General features: G+C 41.2%; 1 protein-coding gene across 1 annotated transcript in view; it reads right to left on the bottom strand.

The window, feature by feature from the left end:
• KIF24 (kinesin family member 24) overlaps window positions 1–16,460 on the bottom strand; it is a 74,832-nt gene that overhangs the window by 19,329 nt on the left and 39,043 nt on the right. The window contains exons 5-8 of the mRNA XM_049625183.1: window positions 15,141–15,356; window positions 11,200–11,287; window positions 2,667–2,788; window positions 1,665–1,770 (exon numbers count right to left, since the gene is read on the bottom strand). Coding sequence (XP_049481140.1) covers window positions 1,665–1,770; window positions 2,667–2,788; window positions 11,200–11,287; window positions 15,141–15,356 — 532 coding nt within the window. The remainder of the gene's footprint in view (window positions 1–1,664; window positions 1,771–2,666; window positions 2,789–11,199; window positions 11,288–15,140; window positions 15,357–16,460) is intronic.

The following is a 16,460-nucleotide window of genomic DNA, read 5'->3' on the forward strand; positions in this document are numbered from 1 at the left end:
AACAGGCTCCAGGCTCCGAGCCATCAGCCCAGAGCCCGACGCGGGGCTCGAACTCACGGACCGTGAGATCGTGACCTGGATGAAGTCGGACGCCTACCTGACTGCGCCACCCAGGCGCCCCGAAATTAATCTTTTTTTAAGTTTATTTATTTATTTGAGAGAGAGAGAGAGAGAGAGAGAGAGCGCGCGCGCGCGCACGCATGCGCTCATGAGCAGGAGAGGGGCAGAGAGAACCCCAAGCAGGCTCCACGCTGCCAGCGCAGAGCTTGACACGGGGCTCAATCCCACGAACTGCAAGATCATGACCTGAAGCAAAACCAAGAGTCCAATGCTTGGCCGATTGAGCCATTCAGGCACTTCAAATTAATCTTAATTACATGTTATGTAATCCAATACATCCAAAATGTTATTTCATTGTGTAATCAATATGAAAAATATTAATGAGACATTATGCCTGCTTCAAGATCCAGGGTGTATCTTACACTTAGAGCATATCTCAGTTCAGACTGGCTATGTTTGAAGTGCTCAATAGCCACATGTGGCGTAGTGGCTACTGTACTGTACAGCACAAATACAGACCTTAACCACTTTACAAAAAATAGAGAGAACAGAGTGCCATGTTAAACATCAACATGGGGATGCAGTCAACCTAATCCAGAATGCAGGAAATCTTATAGGACAAGTGACCCTGTTTTCTTGAACAAATACAGTGATATTAAAGAGAGAGAGAGAGAATGGAAGAACTGATATGGAATAAAAGAGACTATCAGAAATGATCCAAGGGTCCTGTTTGCATCTTGATTTGAACAAACCAACTGTGAAAAGCCATTTATGGGACAACTGGAGGAAGGATAACATTTACTAGATAATAGATTATATAACATAATTATTTCTTTAGGTGTGATAATGGCATTGCAGGTATATTTAAAAGAGTATGAGCCCTCATCTCCTTGACATAATGAAATATTTGTGGAAGACGTGACAGGATGACAGGATTTGCTTTACAATAATCCAAGGGAAGGGTTAGATTTTTCACATGTTGAAGCTGGGTGCAAGTATTTGGGAGGTCATTAAATGATTTATTCTACTTTCGTATGTTTGAAAACTTAATACAATCTAAAAATTTGATGAGAGGGAGAAAGCTTACCTAAGTTAACCATTTAGCAGCTGCAGAAATACTTGTGTGTTCCTTTGCTGAGAATCTGATTGGGCAGCCTCTGCCCAATTCCAACCTTGGAATTCCACTGCCAGACTCTAAGAGCATGCCCTTGCTCTACTGATACCACCCAGCCACCCTCACCCACTCTGGCTGCATGTAAAGAGGGGCAAAATCTCTCAGGAAGGATTTTTAAAAATTTTTAAGTTTTTAATTGTTTATTTATTTTTGAGAGACAGAGAGAGGGAGGGAGGGAGGGAGGGAGGGAGGGAGGGAGGGAGGGAGGGAAAGAGAGGGAGGGAGGGGCAAGGGCAGGGGCAAAGAGAGTGGGAGACACAAAATCCGAAGCAGGCTCCAGGCTCTGAGCTGTCAGCACAGAGCCTGACACGGGGTTCGAACTCATGGACCATGAGATCATACCCTGAACTGAAGTCGGACTCTTAACTGACTGAGCCACCCAGGCGCCCCTCAAGAAGGATTTTTAGATTAAAGTTGTCAAACAACTTACAGCCAGAAGACTCTGGTTTATTTCTGCACCTTCCATCTTTGTCTGTCTATCTGAGTCTCTGGCGTCTGCTGCTCTTTCACTGCCAGCCAAGTCAATAAAAGAGATCCTAGAGAAAAGACACAGCAAGGATAACTTCTTTGGGGCTTTGGTTTATTTTTACAACAGTCAGCATTTTGTGGCGGCAGGAAGAAATTAACACTGGCCCATCCTCAGGAAAGAAAAGACATTACTGTCAGCTTTCCAAAAGTATTTTAAGATCCTGATCTGTCAGCTGTTGATAGCACTGTTCACTCAGACACTTCCATTGGTTTTAATCATTTGTGAGAAAGTATGACTAAAATTAATAAAACATTCTTCCCCCCACAAAAAAAACCCCACCATTCTTCCCATAAAGCTAAATGACTGCAATGCAAATCACGTATGTGACCACTTAGATAATTAAACAGAAACTTCTGTGGGCTGCTTTCCAGCCAAAAAAAAAAAAAAAAAAAAAGAAAAAAAAAAAAAAAAAAAAAAAAAATTTAAAAAAAAAAAAAAAAGAAAAGAAAAAGACTCATTACTGAGAAGTGAGATAGGCTCATCCATCAGTGTGGCAGAGTTTGCTAAGATAGCACCAGGGAAGCAATGAATGTACTCAATTGTCTTATGGCTTCTTTCAAGAAGGCTAGATTAATTTTCTCTCCCCCCTCCCCTTTTTTTTTGGCCTGTAAGCTGAGATGCATTTCCTACTATTCCTTTACTGATACTGTGTTTCATGTTAGAAGCAATCAATGTCCCTTTTAATAACTTAGGCTTGACCAACAATAGGTCATTACTTCATGGTTAATCAACTGATGGCACTTTAATACAATGATTTATTTCAGGGCTAACAACTCTACTCTGTATCCCTGATATTTATTAAAAACTCCATGGTGGCAGAGTGTCCTGTTGTTGATAACACATATTTCAAAGTCACGTTACGGAAAGGCAGACAATGCAGTTCCTTGCATATTTCCAGCTCACCTGCCAAATGTCCTCTTGGCTGAATCTTTGATCTGAATTTGGATGATAGCATGGGAGCGGGAGGAGTCTGCATTAACTCCAGTGGCCCCAGTGCTGCGCTCCTTGCTGCCTTTCAGAATCACCTGAAAATAAAATCCATAGGGTGATTCCCCCAAGAAATAAAAAAGCCCTCTGGTTTCTAAGAGTTGGCTGAGAGCAATAGAGACCAGGCATATACCTTTGTCAGTACACTGCAGTCATTTTCCTTCCAAGCAGAAAGCTGCCTAAACATTAAATCATACAGAGTAAGTACCCAACAGCAATGCAAACAATGTGGTATACTCACCTTGGGGGAGAACATTTAATAGCTGAAGAGCTAATTTACTTCTTGATCTCATAAACTCTTTTTTATATCTTTGATAGATTTAGCCTGACTACAATCTCCAGGGCATGACTTGTCTCCAAAGCAAGGTCCCACAGTAGCCATCTATCTTAGTAACTAAAGCAAAGGACAGAAATGTGTGTCACAGAATGACTAATACACAGGGAAGAAAAAGAGGGAGAGAGAGAGACAGAATCCCAAGCAGGCTCCACACTGTCAGCCTGTCAGCTCAAAGCCTGATGTGGGGCTTGAACTCACAAACCACGAGGTCATGACCTGAAATCCAGAGTTGGCTGCTTACCCTACTGAGCCACCCAGGTGCCCCTAGAATTGTATTTTAGAATCAAATTTAGAATATTTTAGATGCACTCATTTTGTAAATAGCTTGCTAAAAGTGTAATAGGTCTATCCGATGAATCTTTTTATAAAGAGAAGAACCTGTTAATTTATAACACTGGACTGTCAACTGCAGAGCTAGTATGTTACTGCTAATTAGAAATCATAAGAATGACAGTAGTAGTCCCTTACACTGGGTGTGGCAGGTCCCCCTGCCCTGCACTGCTAACTAAGCTCGGATGCTGGCTAGGCTGCTTCAGGCACATCTGTAACTGAACCACCTAGTTCAAATGTACTTCTTTATCCTGGCCTCTCTCCTGTCACTCTGACTTCGTGCGTACATAGACTAATGCAAGGATGATGTGTAATGTTCTTTTTATCAAACTTTTCTTTTTTCTCTATTAGAAAAGAAAGACATGCTTACTGTGGAAAACTTGGAAAATGTAGGAAAACTATCAAGAAGAAAATATATACCTCACATAAATCCAGAGTTAACAAGATTCTGGTGTATTTCCTTCTAGTTTTAGGGTTCTCACACCTCTTTTTGTTTTTTGCCTGTTGGTTTTGGTCTTTTACAAGCCCCACGAAGAGACAGGGGAGATCCTTTAAATCTCTACATCTGTATAAACAATATGCTTGATAAGGGAAGAAACAGAGAAGTTAGTGACTTACCCGAGGTCACATAGGTCAAATATCGTCAGGCTAGGGATAGAAGCCAGGTGGCCTCTGCCACGTGAGAGTAATGATGCTAGGGACACACAGCTGAGAAAGGCCTCAAGGCCACACTAGCTAGGCACAGCGGATACAGACAGACGCTTAGAGGATGGTTTGTGGTTCACCCCCAGGGAAGTCAAGAAAGGTTGGCTTCTGGGGTTCTGTTATAAAGTTTTACACTTGGTTTTTCATGCACCTTGTCCACCTTATCCATCATGATGCATTAGGTACCTGTGAGTACATCCCAGAAAACCTAATGTGTTGAGGATACCTTTCCTGACTAATGACTTTTAGGGAAGGCATGAAGGATTTCTGGTTCTGGTTCAGTTTCCTCAGCTTCAGAAACAGGCTACAATCACCATGCCTTTCAGAAAGTGAAATAAAGCACCTGGGCTCTGATGAGTAAAAATGACTCAGTTTATAAAGGTCATCAGATAGATCAACTTTTTTTAATATTTATTTTTATTTAAAAAATTTTTTTAAGTTTTTTTTTTTTTTTTTTTTTTGAGAAAGACAGAGACAGCACAAGCAGGGGAGGGGCAGAGAGGTAGAGAGAGAATCCCAAGCAGGCTCTATGCTGCCAGCACATATAGCCCGACACAGGGCTTGAACCCACAAAACTGTAAGATCATGACCTGAGCTGAAACCAAGAATCAGACACTTAACCGACTGAGCCATCTATGTGTCCCAATGTTTATTTATTTTTGAGAGAGAACAGGAGTGAGGGAGGTGCAGAGAGATGGGGACAGAGAAGTGGGCTTCATGCTGGTAGCAGAGAGCCTGATGTGGGTCTCAAATGCACAGCCCTGAGATCAAGAGTTGCATGCTCCACTGACTGAGCCAGCCAGGTGCCCCAAGAACAAACATTTTTGTGTAAACTTCCAAAACTTTATTTCTTTTCAGAAATGTAAAACAATGAGAGTTTCCTGGGGAAATAGAGCTTTGCAGATCAACATGAGACTCCATGGGCTCCCCAGTACAAGTGAACCAAAAAGAAAAAAGAAGAAGAAAAGGGAAAAACAAAATATTTGGGGGAAAATGCAAGCCTAGGAGCCAAGCAAAAATAGTGCAATCAACTGAAAAATCAGTAGGCTTCCTTTTCCTCTACCACTTCCTCCTTCTTGAATTCTTCCTTCTGTAACTAAAGTCTATTGGGCAAATTTCTAAATCTAGGTCCTTTAGACAAAACATGTTATGTGAGTAGTGAAATGGGGACCTGCCACCAAAGAAACTAAAGACAACTGCTCAATTCTGTTGCCTGGGTAACATTCAAGGACATTATTAATAAAGACTATTAATAAGAACAGATGTGGCAAATTGAACTAGTGTCACACCAACCATTTTCTATATGTTATCTCATTTCCTCCTCTATCATCCAACCCAATCATCTACTATCATCCACATGTTTCAGGCTCAGAAAGGGAAAGGACATGCTGAAGGATACATGGCACCAGGACCCACCTCTGTATGGTTGTAAGGCTTTAATCACTAAGGTTTCTGTGCATATACCGAAGGAGGGCTAGGAGCATGTCAGTAGCATAGGCACTGTGTGCATAGTAAGTCTCTACCACTGGCATACAACCGAGGCTCATCTAGGGGAAGCTTTTGCCATGTGGGCCTCCGTTACCAATTGTGGTTAGGGCAATGATAAAATATGAAACAGGTTTATGAGAAGTTTGAGAATGGATGCCCGTAAGTACATAAAGTGGCTATCGAAATGACTTAAAAATCTGTAAATCTCTACAACTGAAAAAATACTCATCAATTCCCTGACAGAAGAAATCTTGATTCCACAACTGAGAAATGTGAGGAGTCAGTGCGTCCTCGGTAAAGGCAGGGAAGACCTGGTGTCTGCATTGTTAAGACCAGGTAATAAAATACACTTGAAGGAGAGAGTTCCTGGAAGAAGGACAATCCTGTGGGAAAAATACGGCTGCTAGTTGTGCAGGCATGCAAGTGGCCATGCCTGAGTGAACCTGAGGGTGATCTGTGAGGGTGACACTTGAGCAAACACATGGGTGATACTTGAGCAAGCATGTACAGTAACACCTGAGAAAGTGCAACACCTGAGTTAGCAAGTGCTGTTGTTTCGAGTCAGTAAATGTTCATGAGGACATCCATAATTTATATCAACTTTCCATCTTGATCTCAGCTGACTTCTTGTAGACTGAGAGTATCTATGGTGATGATATAGAACACTAACAAGAAACTTCTTTCTGCTTTTTTTTTTTTAATTTTTTGAGAGAGAGAGAGAGAGAGAGAGAGAGAGAGAGAGAGAGAGAGAAAACAGGGGAGGGGCAGAGAGAGAGGGAGAGAGAGAATTCCAAGCAGGCTCTGTAGTCAGCACACAGCCCAATACAGGGCTCAAACTCACAAACCATAAGATCGTGACCTGAGCCGAAATCAAGAGTCGGATGCTCAACCAACTGAGCCACCCAGGTGGCTTTTCTTAGGAAAGATATCTTAAGATAGAGCAGTACCATAAACTCTTCCAAAGGTAGTGGGAGTGATATGACACCAGACTGCCCATTAACACAATTATGGCCATAGCTAAGGGAAAGGGACCTCCTCCTAAACATCTCTTCCTTTCCCATTCAGTTGGTTAAATCTTCAGGGATAAAGGCATCATGGGCAGTAACTCTCCTGTCAAATGAAGGAATGGCTGGGGGAGGTGGGGGCAAGAGAACCACAGGGAACAGGAATATAAGAAACAATTTTCTTAGGACTCCACAATGGAGGGCACTCTGGACAGGTTAAGAATGGTCACAATCTTGGGGCACCTGGGTGGCTTAGTCGGTTGGGCAACCAACTTCACTCAGGTCATGATATCACAGATTGTGAGCTCGAGCCCCGCATCAGGCTCTGTGCTGACAGCTCAGAGCCTGGAGCCTGCTTCGGATTCTGTGTCTCCCTTTCTCTCTGCCCCTCCCCCACTCACACTCTCCTTCAAGAGTAAAAAAACATTAAAAAAAAAAAAAAAATGGTCACAATTTCAGGGCACCTGGGTGGCTCAGCTGGTTAAGTGTCTGACTTTGGCTCAGGTTGTGATCTCATGGTTCATGAGTTCGAGCCCCGCTCAGGCTTTCTGCTGTCAGTGCAGAGTCTGCTTCAGATCCTCTGTCCCCCTCTCTTTACCCCTCCCCTGCTCTCTCTTAAAAATAAATAAACATTGGGAAAAAAAAAAAAAAAAAGAGGGGCACCTGGGTGGCTCAGTCAGGTAAGTGTCTGACTTCGGTCTGGGTCATGATCTTGCGGTTTGTGAGTTCCAGCCCCATACTGGGCTCTGTGCTGACAGCTCAGAGCCTGGAGCCTGCTTCAGATTCGGTCTCCCTCTCTCTGCCCCTCCCCCGCTCATGCTCTGTCTCTCCCTGTCTCTCAATAATAAATAAAAGTTAAAAAAAAAAAAAAAAAAAGAATGGTCACAATCTCAGGGAAGCCCCTTCAACACATCCCACAAACTTTTGTTGTGCACTTGATTTTACAATTCCTAGAAAGGGGCCCTTGGCTCTTAAGTAACTCTAAAATAGCCACACTCGTGTGCTATCCTCAGATGTTTTATCCCAGGACTTAAGAATATAATAGTCACACATATATGAGGTCTCAGCCCTTAAGCAAAATTTACTTATTTGTCCTAGGAAAAAGAAACTGTTAGAAAAAGACATCAGTGGGGCACCTGTGTGGCTCAGTCGGTTAAGTGGCCGACTTCGGCTCAGGTCATGATCTCACGGTCCGTGGGTTTGAGCCCCGCGTCGGGCTCTGTGCTGACAGCTCAGAGCCTGGAGCCTGCTTCAGATTCTGTGTCTCCCTCTCTCTCTGACCCTCCCCCGTTCATGCTCTGTCTCTCTCTGTCTCAAAAATAAACATTAAAAAAAAAAAATTTTTTTTAAAAAAAAAAGAAAAAGACATCAGTGGTGGGTCACCCTGCCATTTCATACACCCAAATCCCTGGAAAGGTGTATTGTGAAGCTGTTCTAAAGGAACGTCTGGTCAAGTACCTGGCCTGTCCTTCTAGCCTTCTTTCTTTGACTCTAGCCAGGCTTGCTACTAAAAGAATACTGTAAGAATGATTATAATGGCTGCAGGCTGCATGTCAGAATCACGTGGAGAGCATTTAAAATGACATATACCTTCATACATTGCTGCTGGGAATGTAAAATGGTACAGCCACTTTGGAGAACAGTTTGGCAGTTCCTCAAAAAGTATGACCCAGCAATTCCATTCCTAGGCATAGACTCAAGAGAACTGAAGACATACGTCCACACAAAAACTTATACATGAATGTTTATAGCAGTATTATTCATAACAGTGCTTCTATAAAAGTAAAAACCACCTCTGTGTCTATTAACTAATGAATGGATGAATAAAATATGAATAATATGGGGCACCTAGGTGGTTCAGTCGATTGAATGTCTGACTCTTGATTTCAGCTCAGGTCATGATCCCAGGGTCGTGGGATCAAGCCCTATGCTGGGGTCTGAGCTAAGTGTGGAGACTGTTTGAGATTCTCTCTCCCATTGCCCCTCTCCCCCTCTCCCCCACTCACAAGCTTGCTCTCTCTTTCCCTCTCTAAAATATATATATATATATATATATATATATATATATATATATATGAATAATGTATCCATAATAGAATATTATTCAGCCACAAGAAGGAATGAAAGTACTTTCATATGCTACAACATGGGTGAGCTTTGAAAATCTGTTAAGTGAAAGAAACTAGAGACAAAAGGTTGCATATTGTAGGATTCCATATATGCTATGGCCAAAATGGGCAAATTCAAAGAGACAGAAATTAGTGGCTGCAAGGCCTGGACGCGAAGGAAATACGGAGCAACTGCTACTGGTACAGGGTTTCATTCTGAAGTGGTGAAAATGTTCTGGAATTAGAGGAGATGGCTGCACAACTTTCTGAATATACTTTAAAAATCATTTAACTGCATATTTTAAAAGGGTGATTATTTTATGTGGATTATATTTTAATAAGAAAATTATATTTAAAAACACTGAAGCATACACTTTAAAAAGGTGAATTTTATGGTATGTGACCAATATTTCAGTTCAGGATAACACTAATATCTACATCTAGGCCTGACTGATTTAAAAGATTCTGATTTCATTGACCTCAGAGTCAAGTAAGCATTTAAAGACACTGCAGTGAAACTGGAAAGGCAAGCCACAGAATGACACATGTTTATGACACAAAAAACTAACAAATGACTCACATCTGTATATACACATCAGTAAGAAAAAGACAGACAACCCAAAATGAGGAAAAGACCCTAACTGGCATTCCCCAAAGAGGAAACCCATAAGATAAATTAAAAATATGAAAAGCTATTCAATTTATTTCTCAATCAGCAAAATGGAAAATAAAACTACAATGAGATATAATTAAACAATTCCAGACTGGCAAAAATTTGAAAATCAACAGGAAGTGTTGGCGAGGATGAAGAACAATGGGATTGCTCATACACCACTTGTGGTAGCATACAGAGCTTTGGAAAGCTAATGAAGTGGAAGATCTGCATGTCCTCACAACTAGAACTGTACTGGAACACAGGTATAAGGACATTTCACAGTTACAATGTTCAGAAGAGCCCCCCAAATAGAAACAACCCCAGCTGTCCATTAACAGAATGGTTAAAAGGTGGTATATTCATATGATTGAACACTATATAGCAAATAAGAACAAAACTACAGCCATGTGCAAAAACATAGACTGAACTCAAAAGTATAATGATGAGCAAAAGAAGACAAATAATATGGTGTGATTCTATTCATAAAAGTTAAAAAACAGGTGCAAAGTTATATAGTTAATGGATGAATACATAAGTGGTAAAACTATAAGAAAGAACAAGAAAGTGATTTAGCATAAATGTCAGGAGTACAGGGGACTGTGACTGGCAAGTTGTATAGGGGTTTATGGGGTGCTGAAATGTTCTATTTCTTAATCTGGGTAACTGATTATGAAAGTGGTTGTTTCTTTATTCTATACTATACTACACTATACTATACACATTTAGGCTTTAAGCATATTTCTGTATAGGCTATTTTTCACAATAAAGTGATCTAAGTGGTTGAGGAGCACTGCATTAAAGGACAATTCAACAAAAATATATTTGTACATAAATTAATAAATTCCCAGAAAAGGAAAAAAAATGATTTTAAACCGTTAACAGTGGATATCTCAGTGGGGAGTAGGGAGTTGTATACAGCAAGTTGGAAGTGGCCTTTATTCTTCTATCTTCTTACATATTTTTGCAAGGTTTGTATCTAATAATGAGCAAGTGTTAAAAGATAACTTTTTAGAAGTTTTTTCAAATTTATTTGAGAGACAGACAGTGCCCCTAAAAGAACTTTTCATGAAAGATTTGGAAATGTCTTTGGAAGGATATACAAAAAAACTTGCCTCAGTTTGAAAAGGGAATAGAAGGGATATTTTTATTGTACCTCTTGAATTCCGAATCCATGTGAAAATTACTATTAAAAAAATTTTTTTTTAAGTAATTTCTGCACCCAATGTGGGGCTCAAACTCATGACCCAGAGATCAAGAGTCACATGCTCTACTGAATCAGTCAAGTGCCCCTTACCCATTAAAATTTTTACTTAAAAGTAAGGATATTTCGGGGCACCTGGGTGGCTCAGTCAGTTAAGTGTCCAACTCTTGACTCCAACTCATGGTCTCACGGTTTGTGAGTTCAAGCCCCACATTAGGTTTCTGTGCTGACAGTGTGGAGCCTGCTTGGGATTCTCTCCCTCTCCCTCTATCTGCCCCTCCCCTGCTGACTCTCTCTCTCTCAATATAAGTAAATAAACTTAAAAAAAGAATATTTCTCTCCAGTAGCTTTTCCCACTACCATAGATATACACATTAGCAGTCTGTCAAACTAGCACAAGAGTAGCCTCTCATGCACAAGGTTCTCCCACACACTCGATGGCACTTAGACAACAACCCTGTACAGAAAGGAGCTATCCTCTTAGAGGACTCACATTTTACAAATGTTAGGTAGCATGCTTGTCATGGCCCTCTGGCTAAATTCCATTATTCTTGCTAGATAGCAAAATGAATTCTTTCCCTGTACTTAGGTTACTATCATGGGGTAGTAAGGAAGAGTTACCTCTAAGAGGAGCTCCACACTCTCCACCTGAAGCTCTTGCAGTCCCACTATCTGTACCACATGGTTGCTATCTTCTCTTGCAAAGAGCCTGCAGACACAAGAACATGGTTGGTACAACAGACCTGCTATAATGGACTTTGTTCTTGCCTCCCCAGAAACCTTCCACCATTTCCCTATTAGGTAGCAGTTCTGTTATTTGAGTGAGATTGATGTGTATCCTCCCCGCCCCACTCGCACACCTCCTGATCACAGCCCTGGGCTTCAGAGATGGTCCTTGACTATTGTAAACAAATCAACATCTTTGGCTACAATTAAAAGAATGAACATATAATGCAGACATATGCCAATCAACAGATGGTATATTCGTGGCTTTAGTGATTGGTTCAGGAGTGGATATGGGATTTCTGCTGGTTCAATCAAAATAGTTCTTGTTTCTGGTCGTTAGGTGCCTGGGGGTGAGGTGCTGGTGCTCTTTCTGGAAGTGAAAGTATGTGGCCCTGGGAGCAGTGGCAGCCATTCCGTATCTGCTAGCGGGCCAATTTTGAAAGCTAACATCATAGAAGGTAGAGCAGAGAGATGTACAGAAACTGGGTTCTACTCTATTTCCAACATAAGGAGTCTTCATATATCTTCCAAGGGAGGAAGGAAGAGCTGGTGCTATAACTGAATTTCTCAGGCCTATGTATAAGGCTATGGTCTATCATCATCATTAAACCAGATATATCAAGGGGCATATATTGAATCTATCAAAGACTCGAAGATTATTTTTCTCCCTTAATAAGATACTGATTAAGGTTAAGAATGGAATTCCACTTTATACCCAAAAAAGGAAATGATTTTCTCAAAAATTTTTTTAGTTTGTTTCACCCCAAATTTCCAAATTTTTACAGAACTGGAGAAAAACTGCTTCACCAATCCCCATGACCTATCAGAAACTAGTTCTATTAGAACAGTCAGGCTTCTGGAATAAAAGAGGGATCAAGCTTTCAGAGCCCTCAGGTCATTCCTAAACATACAGGCCCTATGCCCTGAGCTCACCCCAGAACAGTTCCTAATGGACAGCCCAAAATGTACTTCTAGCTTTTTAAATTCTATAAGCCAGAAATGTATTTCTATCACTTTTTATGCAAGCCTATAAAAACAATTTATCCTCTACTTTAAGAGTTAATTTGTTGGGGGTTGGGGGTTGCTGGGGGGCTCAGTCAGTTGGTTTGGCTTCTGACTCTTGATTTCAACTCAGGCCATGATCTCACCATTTGTGAGTTTGAGCCCCGAGTTGGGCTCTGTGCTGACAGTGCAGAGCTTGCTTGGGATTCTCTCTCTCCCTCTCTCTCTGTCCCTCCCCCACCTCTCAAAATAAATAAACTGAAAAGAATGCAAATATACAGGGCAATATATCTGAGTCATTCATTAAAGAACCGCACTCACAAATAACTAGATATCCTGACTGTCCCTTCACCCAAAGAAACCAACAAACCAGACACACACACACACACACACACACACACACACACACACCCCACAACAGCTTTTATCCCCTTGCCAACTGTTCTTTAAACAAAGAGGACTTAAACTTCCTGCATTTTGACCTCAAACTTTCTAAATGATTAAGTTCATTCCAGCGTATCATACTCTTAACTCTGGGAAAAGACCATGCAGGCAAAGCATCCCCAGAAAGGAACACAAACTACCCCCTCAAGCAATAAAGGACTGTCCCAAGCCAGCAAGACTCTATCCATGATTGGCCCTAAGACAATGATCAACTTGACTTCACTGCCCACCTGCACAAACCCATTGACCTTTGTCCCACTTTCTCCTTATATAAACCTAGAAATATTTTCGGCACTTTGGAGGCAATCTTTGAAATGTTAGTCCGTTGTCTTCCTGGTGGTAGCCCCACTGAACTAAATTCCTTTCTTGTTTCACCACTACTTGTTTCTCTGCCTTTGGATTTTGTTGGTGGCTAGTGGTTGAACCTGGTCTGTTTGAGACCTCCAGAGCCAGATGCTCTTGCCAGTGTCCAGCTACATTCTGACTGGAAAGATCTCCTAAGTAATAGTGTTGGGGCCTTGGAAGAGAAGCTGTGATTGAGCTAACTTGAGGCTTCAAAAACCAACAGAGGATAATAAAGAAAAGCAACTCTTCTCCAAACCAAACCTAGAGCAGAACCCTCCCTTTATTTGGCAGTTGCTGTGTCAGGACTAAACCCTGAACACCTGTACATCCTCTGAATTGTGGCATACCTAAAGGTCCCCTTTTCTTGGAATAGTCCACAGATGGTGGTCTGCCTAAGCCCAGTTGATGGCTTCTCCAGTTTCACTACTCAATACTCTTATAGGTAACAAAGGCAAGCTGAGAGCATAGTACAAGCGAACACCCCCACCACCCATCCCCCAGGTGGGATTTGTAAAACATTCTTCAGGCACTCCTGGCTGCCCAAGAACAAAGGAAAGGGAAAAACAAATGGTTAACTGATAGAGATCATCATGCAGGACAAGAGTTTGCATCAGTTTGCAACTGTCTTAATAATTTACAAGTAAAAAGGCAATCTCCAGAAACCTATGGACTCAATTTCCTAGAGCCCTAACCTCATTCTCCCCTCCACAGGATAGAAAATCTTTTATAATCAGCCACTCTTCCCAACCCCAGTGCAGCTCTGCCACGGGTCCTGTCCTCGTGCTTTAATAAAACCACCTTTTTGCACCAAAGACATCTCAAGAGTTCATTCTTGGCCATCTTGGCTCTGGACCCCAACCCTTCAAACGTCAGCACCTTTGGCATGGGGGCCTGCCCTATCACACTCTACTGAACTCAGATGCTCTTCTAGCCCAACCCCCATTCCAGTGTTTGCCTGGAATTTGCACATCCTTTTGGACAGCTCTGTAGGGGCTTGGATACCTTTGCTGGGGGCTAGTTTCTGTCACTGATTTAGTTTCCCCAGCCTACCACCATGCTCTGCCCCAATTCCCTTCTCTCCACTTGTGACTGCTCCCAACATGTCACAGTTCTGGTTAATTCGGTTATGACACTCTTTTATCTTTCCACCCCCCTTATTCCATCTCTCCTCCTTATCCTCCCAGTCAGTCGGTACCTTCACAACTTTGTTGTTTCCTGCTCAGTTAAAGTCAGCTCTTTCAACCTAAACAAAACTTGAGGCCAGAAAAATACAATAGGATTTAAATCCATTTCTAAGTTACTGTATTATGTTTCAAGGGCAACAGTTTAAGACTTAGAAGAGTTAAAAGTCTAACGTGAAGAAGAGAGATGTATTTAAAAAAAAAATTTTTTTTTAACGTTTATTTATTTTTGAGACAGAGAGAGACAGAGCATGAATGGGGAGGGTCAGAGAGAGAGGGAGGGAGACACAGAATCTGAAACAGGCTCCAGGCTCTGAGCGGTCAGCACAGAGCCCGACGCAGGGCTCGAACTCACGGATCGCGAGATCATGATCTGAGCCAAAGTCAGACACTTAACCGACTGAGCCACCCAGGCGCCCCGAGATGTATTTTTTTTAACTGATCTCAGAAAACTATCATTAAGTTTACCCTAAGATTATTGAGAAAAAAAAATAAGAGAAAGCAAAAAACATTATTTATAGTTCTTCCAATGTAATAATAGGCAAAAGAATAGGAAGGTATTTAAGTACATGTTGATATCCTGATTTCCTGAAATCATCACCCTTTCGCAGATCAAAGTAAAAGGGATAGTCTTTTGATAAACATACGGATATAGATCACTTAAAAAATACTAATGGAAGGCTAATTTGCATTCTTTTCTAGCTGAACTGATTTAAAAAATATTCATCTAATTCAGGAGACTCATCTCAGAAAAGGGCACTAATATAACAAGACCTTGCATTAAATCCCATGATCATTAATTCTGTGGACCCTCGCTTAAAACAATGATGAACAGATTTGTAGTTTCCCATTCATAACCAGTACCTTTTTCTTCTATTTAAGAGGTCATAAAGCTGTCCACAGTAGATTTCATAGAAGCTGATCCACACAAAGAGGTGCCTTTTTGGCTGGGACACTTCTAGTTGCCTGAAGATCTCTTTGGCAGCCAGAGCATAGAGTCCTGGGTTCTGATGAGTTCCTATCATGGTGTAGGTCTTCCCAGCACCTGTCTGTCCATATGCGAAGCAAGTGGCATTCCCTCTAGGGGAAAAAAATCATTCATATAACATATACACTAAGAGAAATGTTAATCTACGTACAGATTTTTCATGACCAAAGTCAGGTAGAAACAGAATGCTGTTTATAGCTGACAAAATTCAGCTATGAGCATACAATCCTTTAGGGAGAGGAGGGTTTTACATGATAAAAACACAGGAAGAGGAAAAAACATTCTTAAAGCAGCACATGAGTTTTTTAATAGGAATTTTTCATGGAACTGGTTATATGATAAGTCTGGAAGCAAATAAGAATTCCATGCTAGATGTCCTAGAGAATCTAAGAGATGATTTTGTCTTAATCCGAAAAAGTAAGCTTGATGAAAGAATAGAGAATTAAAATAAATACAAAAATAACAGAAGACCATATGATTAACAGGGTGGTAATGACCACTCATATAAATATTAATGAAGTTTAGATGTGAATAAGCAAGATATTTGAGGAAGGACTCACAGAAGGGTTTTTCTAAGAGCCTCAGTTTTCACTTTCATTAATAAATTAATTAGTTACTTGATTTCTAAGATCCCTTCTAGCTCTGACACCATGTGGTTCTAAGTAAGAATCACTATTCTTGCATGTAGGGTGGGTATGTGCATGGGTATGAGTGTGAAGAACTGCAGAATAAAAGGTGCAGAGGAGAGCTGGGAAACTATCCTGCCAATCACCGCATGTTTTTGGAGGAGCTAGAGGCCAAGATTACCTGAGTATTGGAGGCTCAACTATATAGTACAGAGTAGAAAATGAACATAATGTTAAGTAATAAGCAGCTATTGCAGACTCTTGAACAGGAAATTGCATGGAGATTAATGATAAAAGTAGCTACTTGCAGTAAGAAAAAAAGTCTGTGAATACACAGAAGTAAGGGAACACTGGAGGTGGGCAGAGAGAAGAACATGAAGAAAGAGGCCTGAAGCCAGAAAGAAACCCAAGAACCAGTAATAGGACAACAGCAAAGGAACCATATAAGTGTGAGAATAAAGAGATGGTAGCTAATCAGATTTAAGCTGTTTGAGCAGAGACCGGGTACTCCTTGTCTTTTGAATCCAGGCTCCCAGTAGTATGGGCATTTGAATACACTAGGAGAGGCAC

The sequence above is a fragment of the Panthera uncia genome, chromosome D4, assembly GCF_023721935.1.
Source record: "Panthera uncia isolate 11264 chromosome D4, Puncia_PCG_1.0, whole genome shotgun sequence".
Classification (NCBI taxonomy): Eukaryota; Metazoa; Chordata; class Mammalia; order Carnivora; family Felidae; genus Panthera; species Panthera uncia.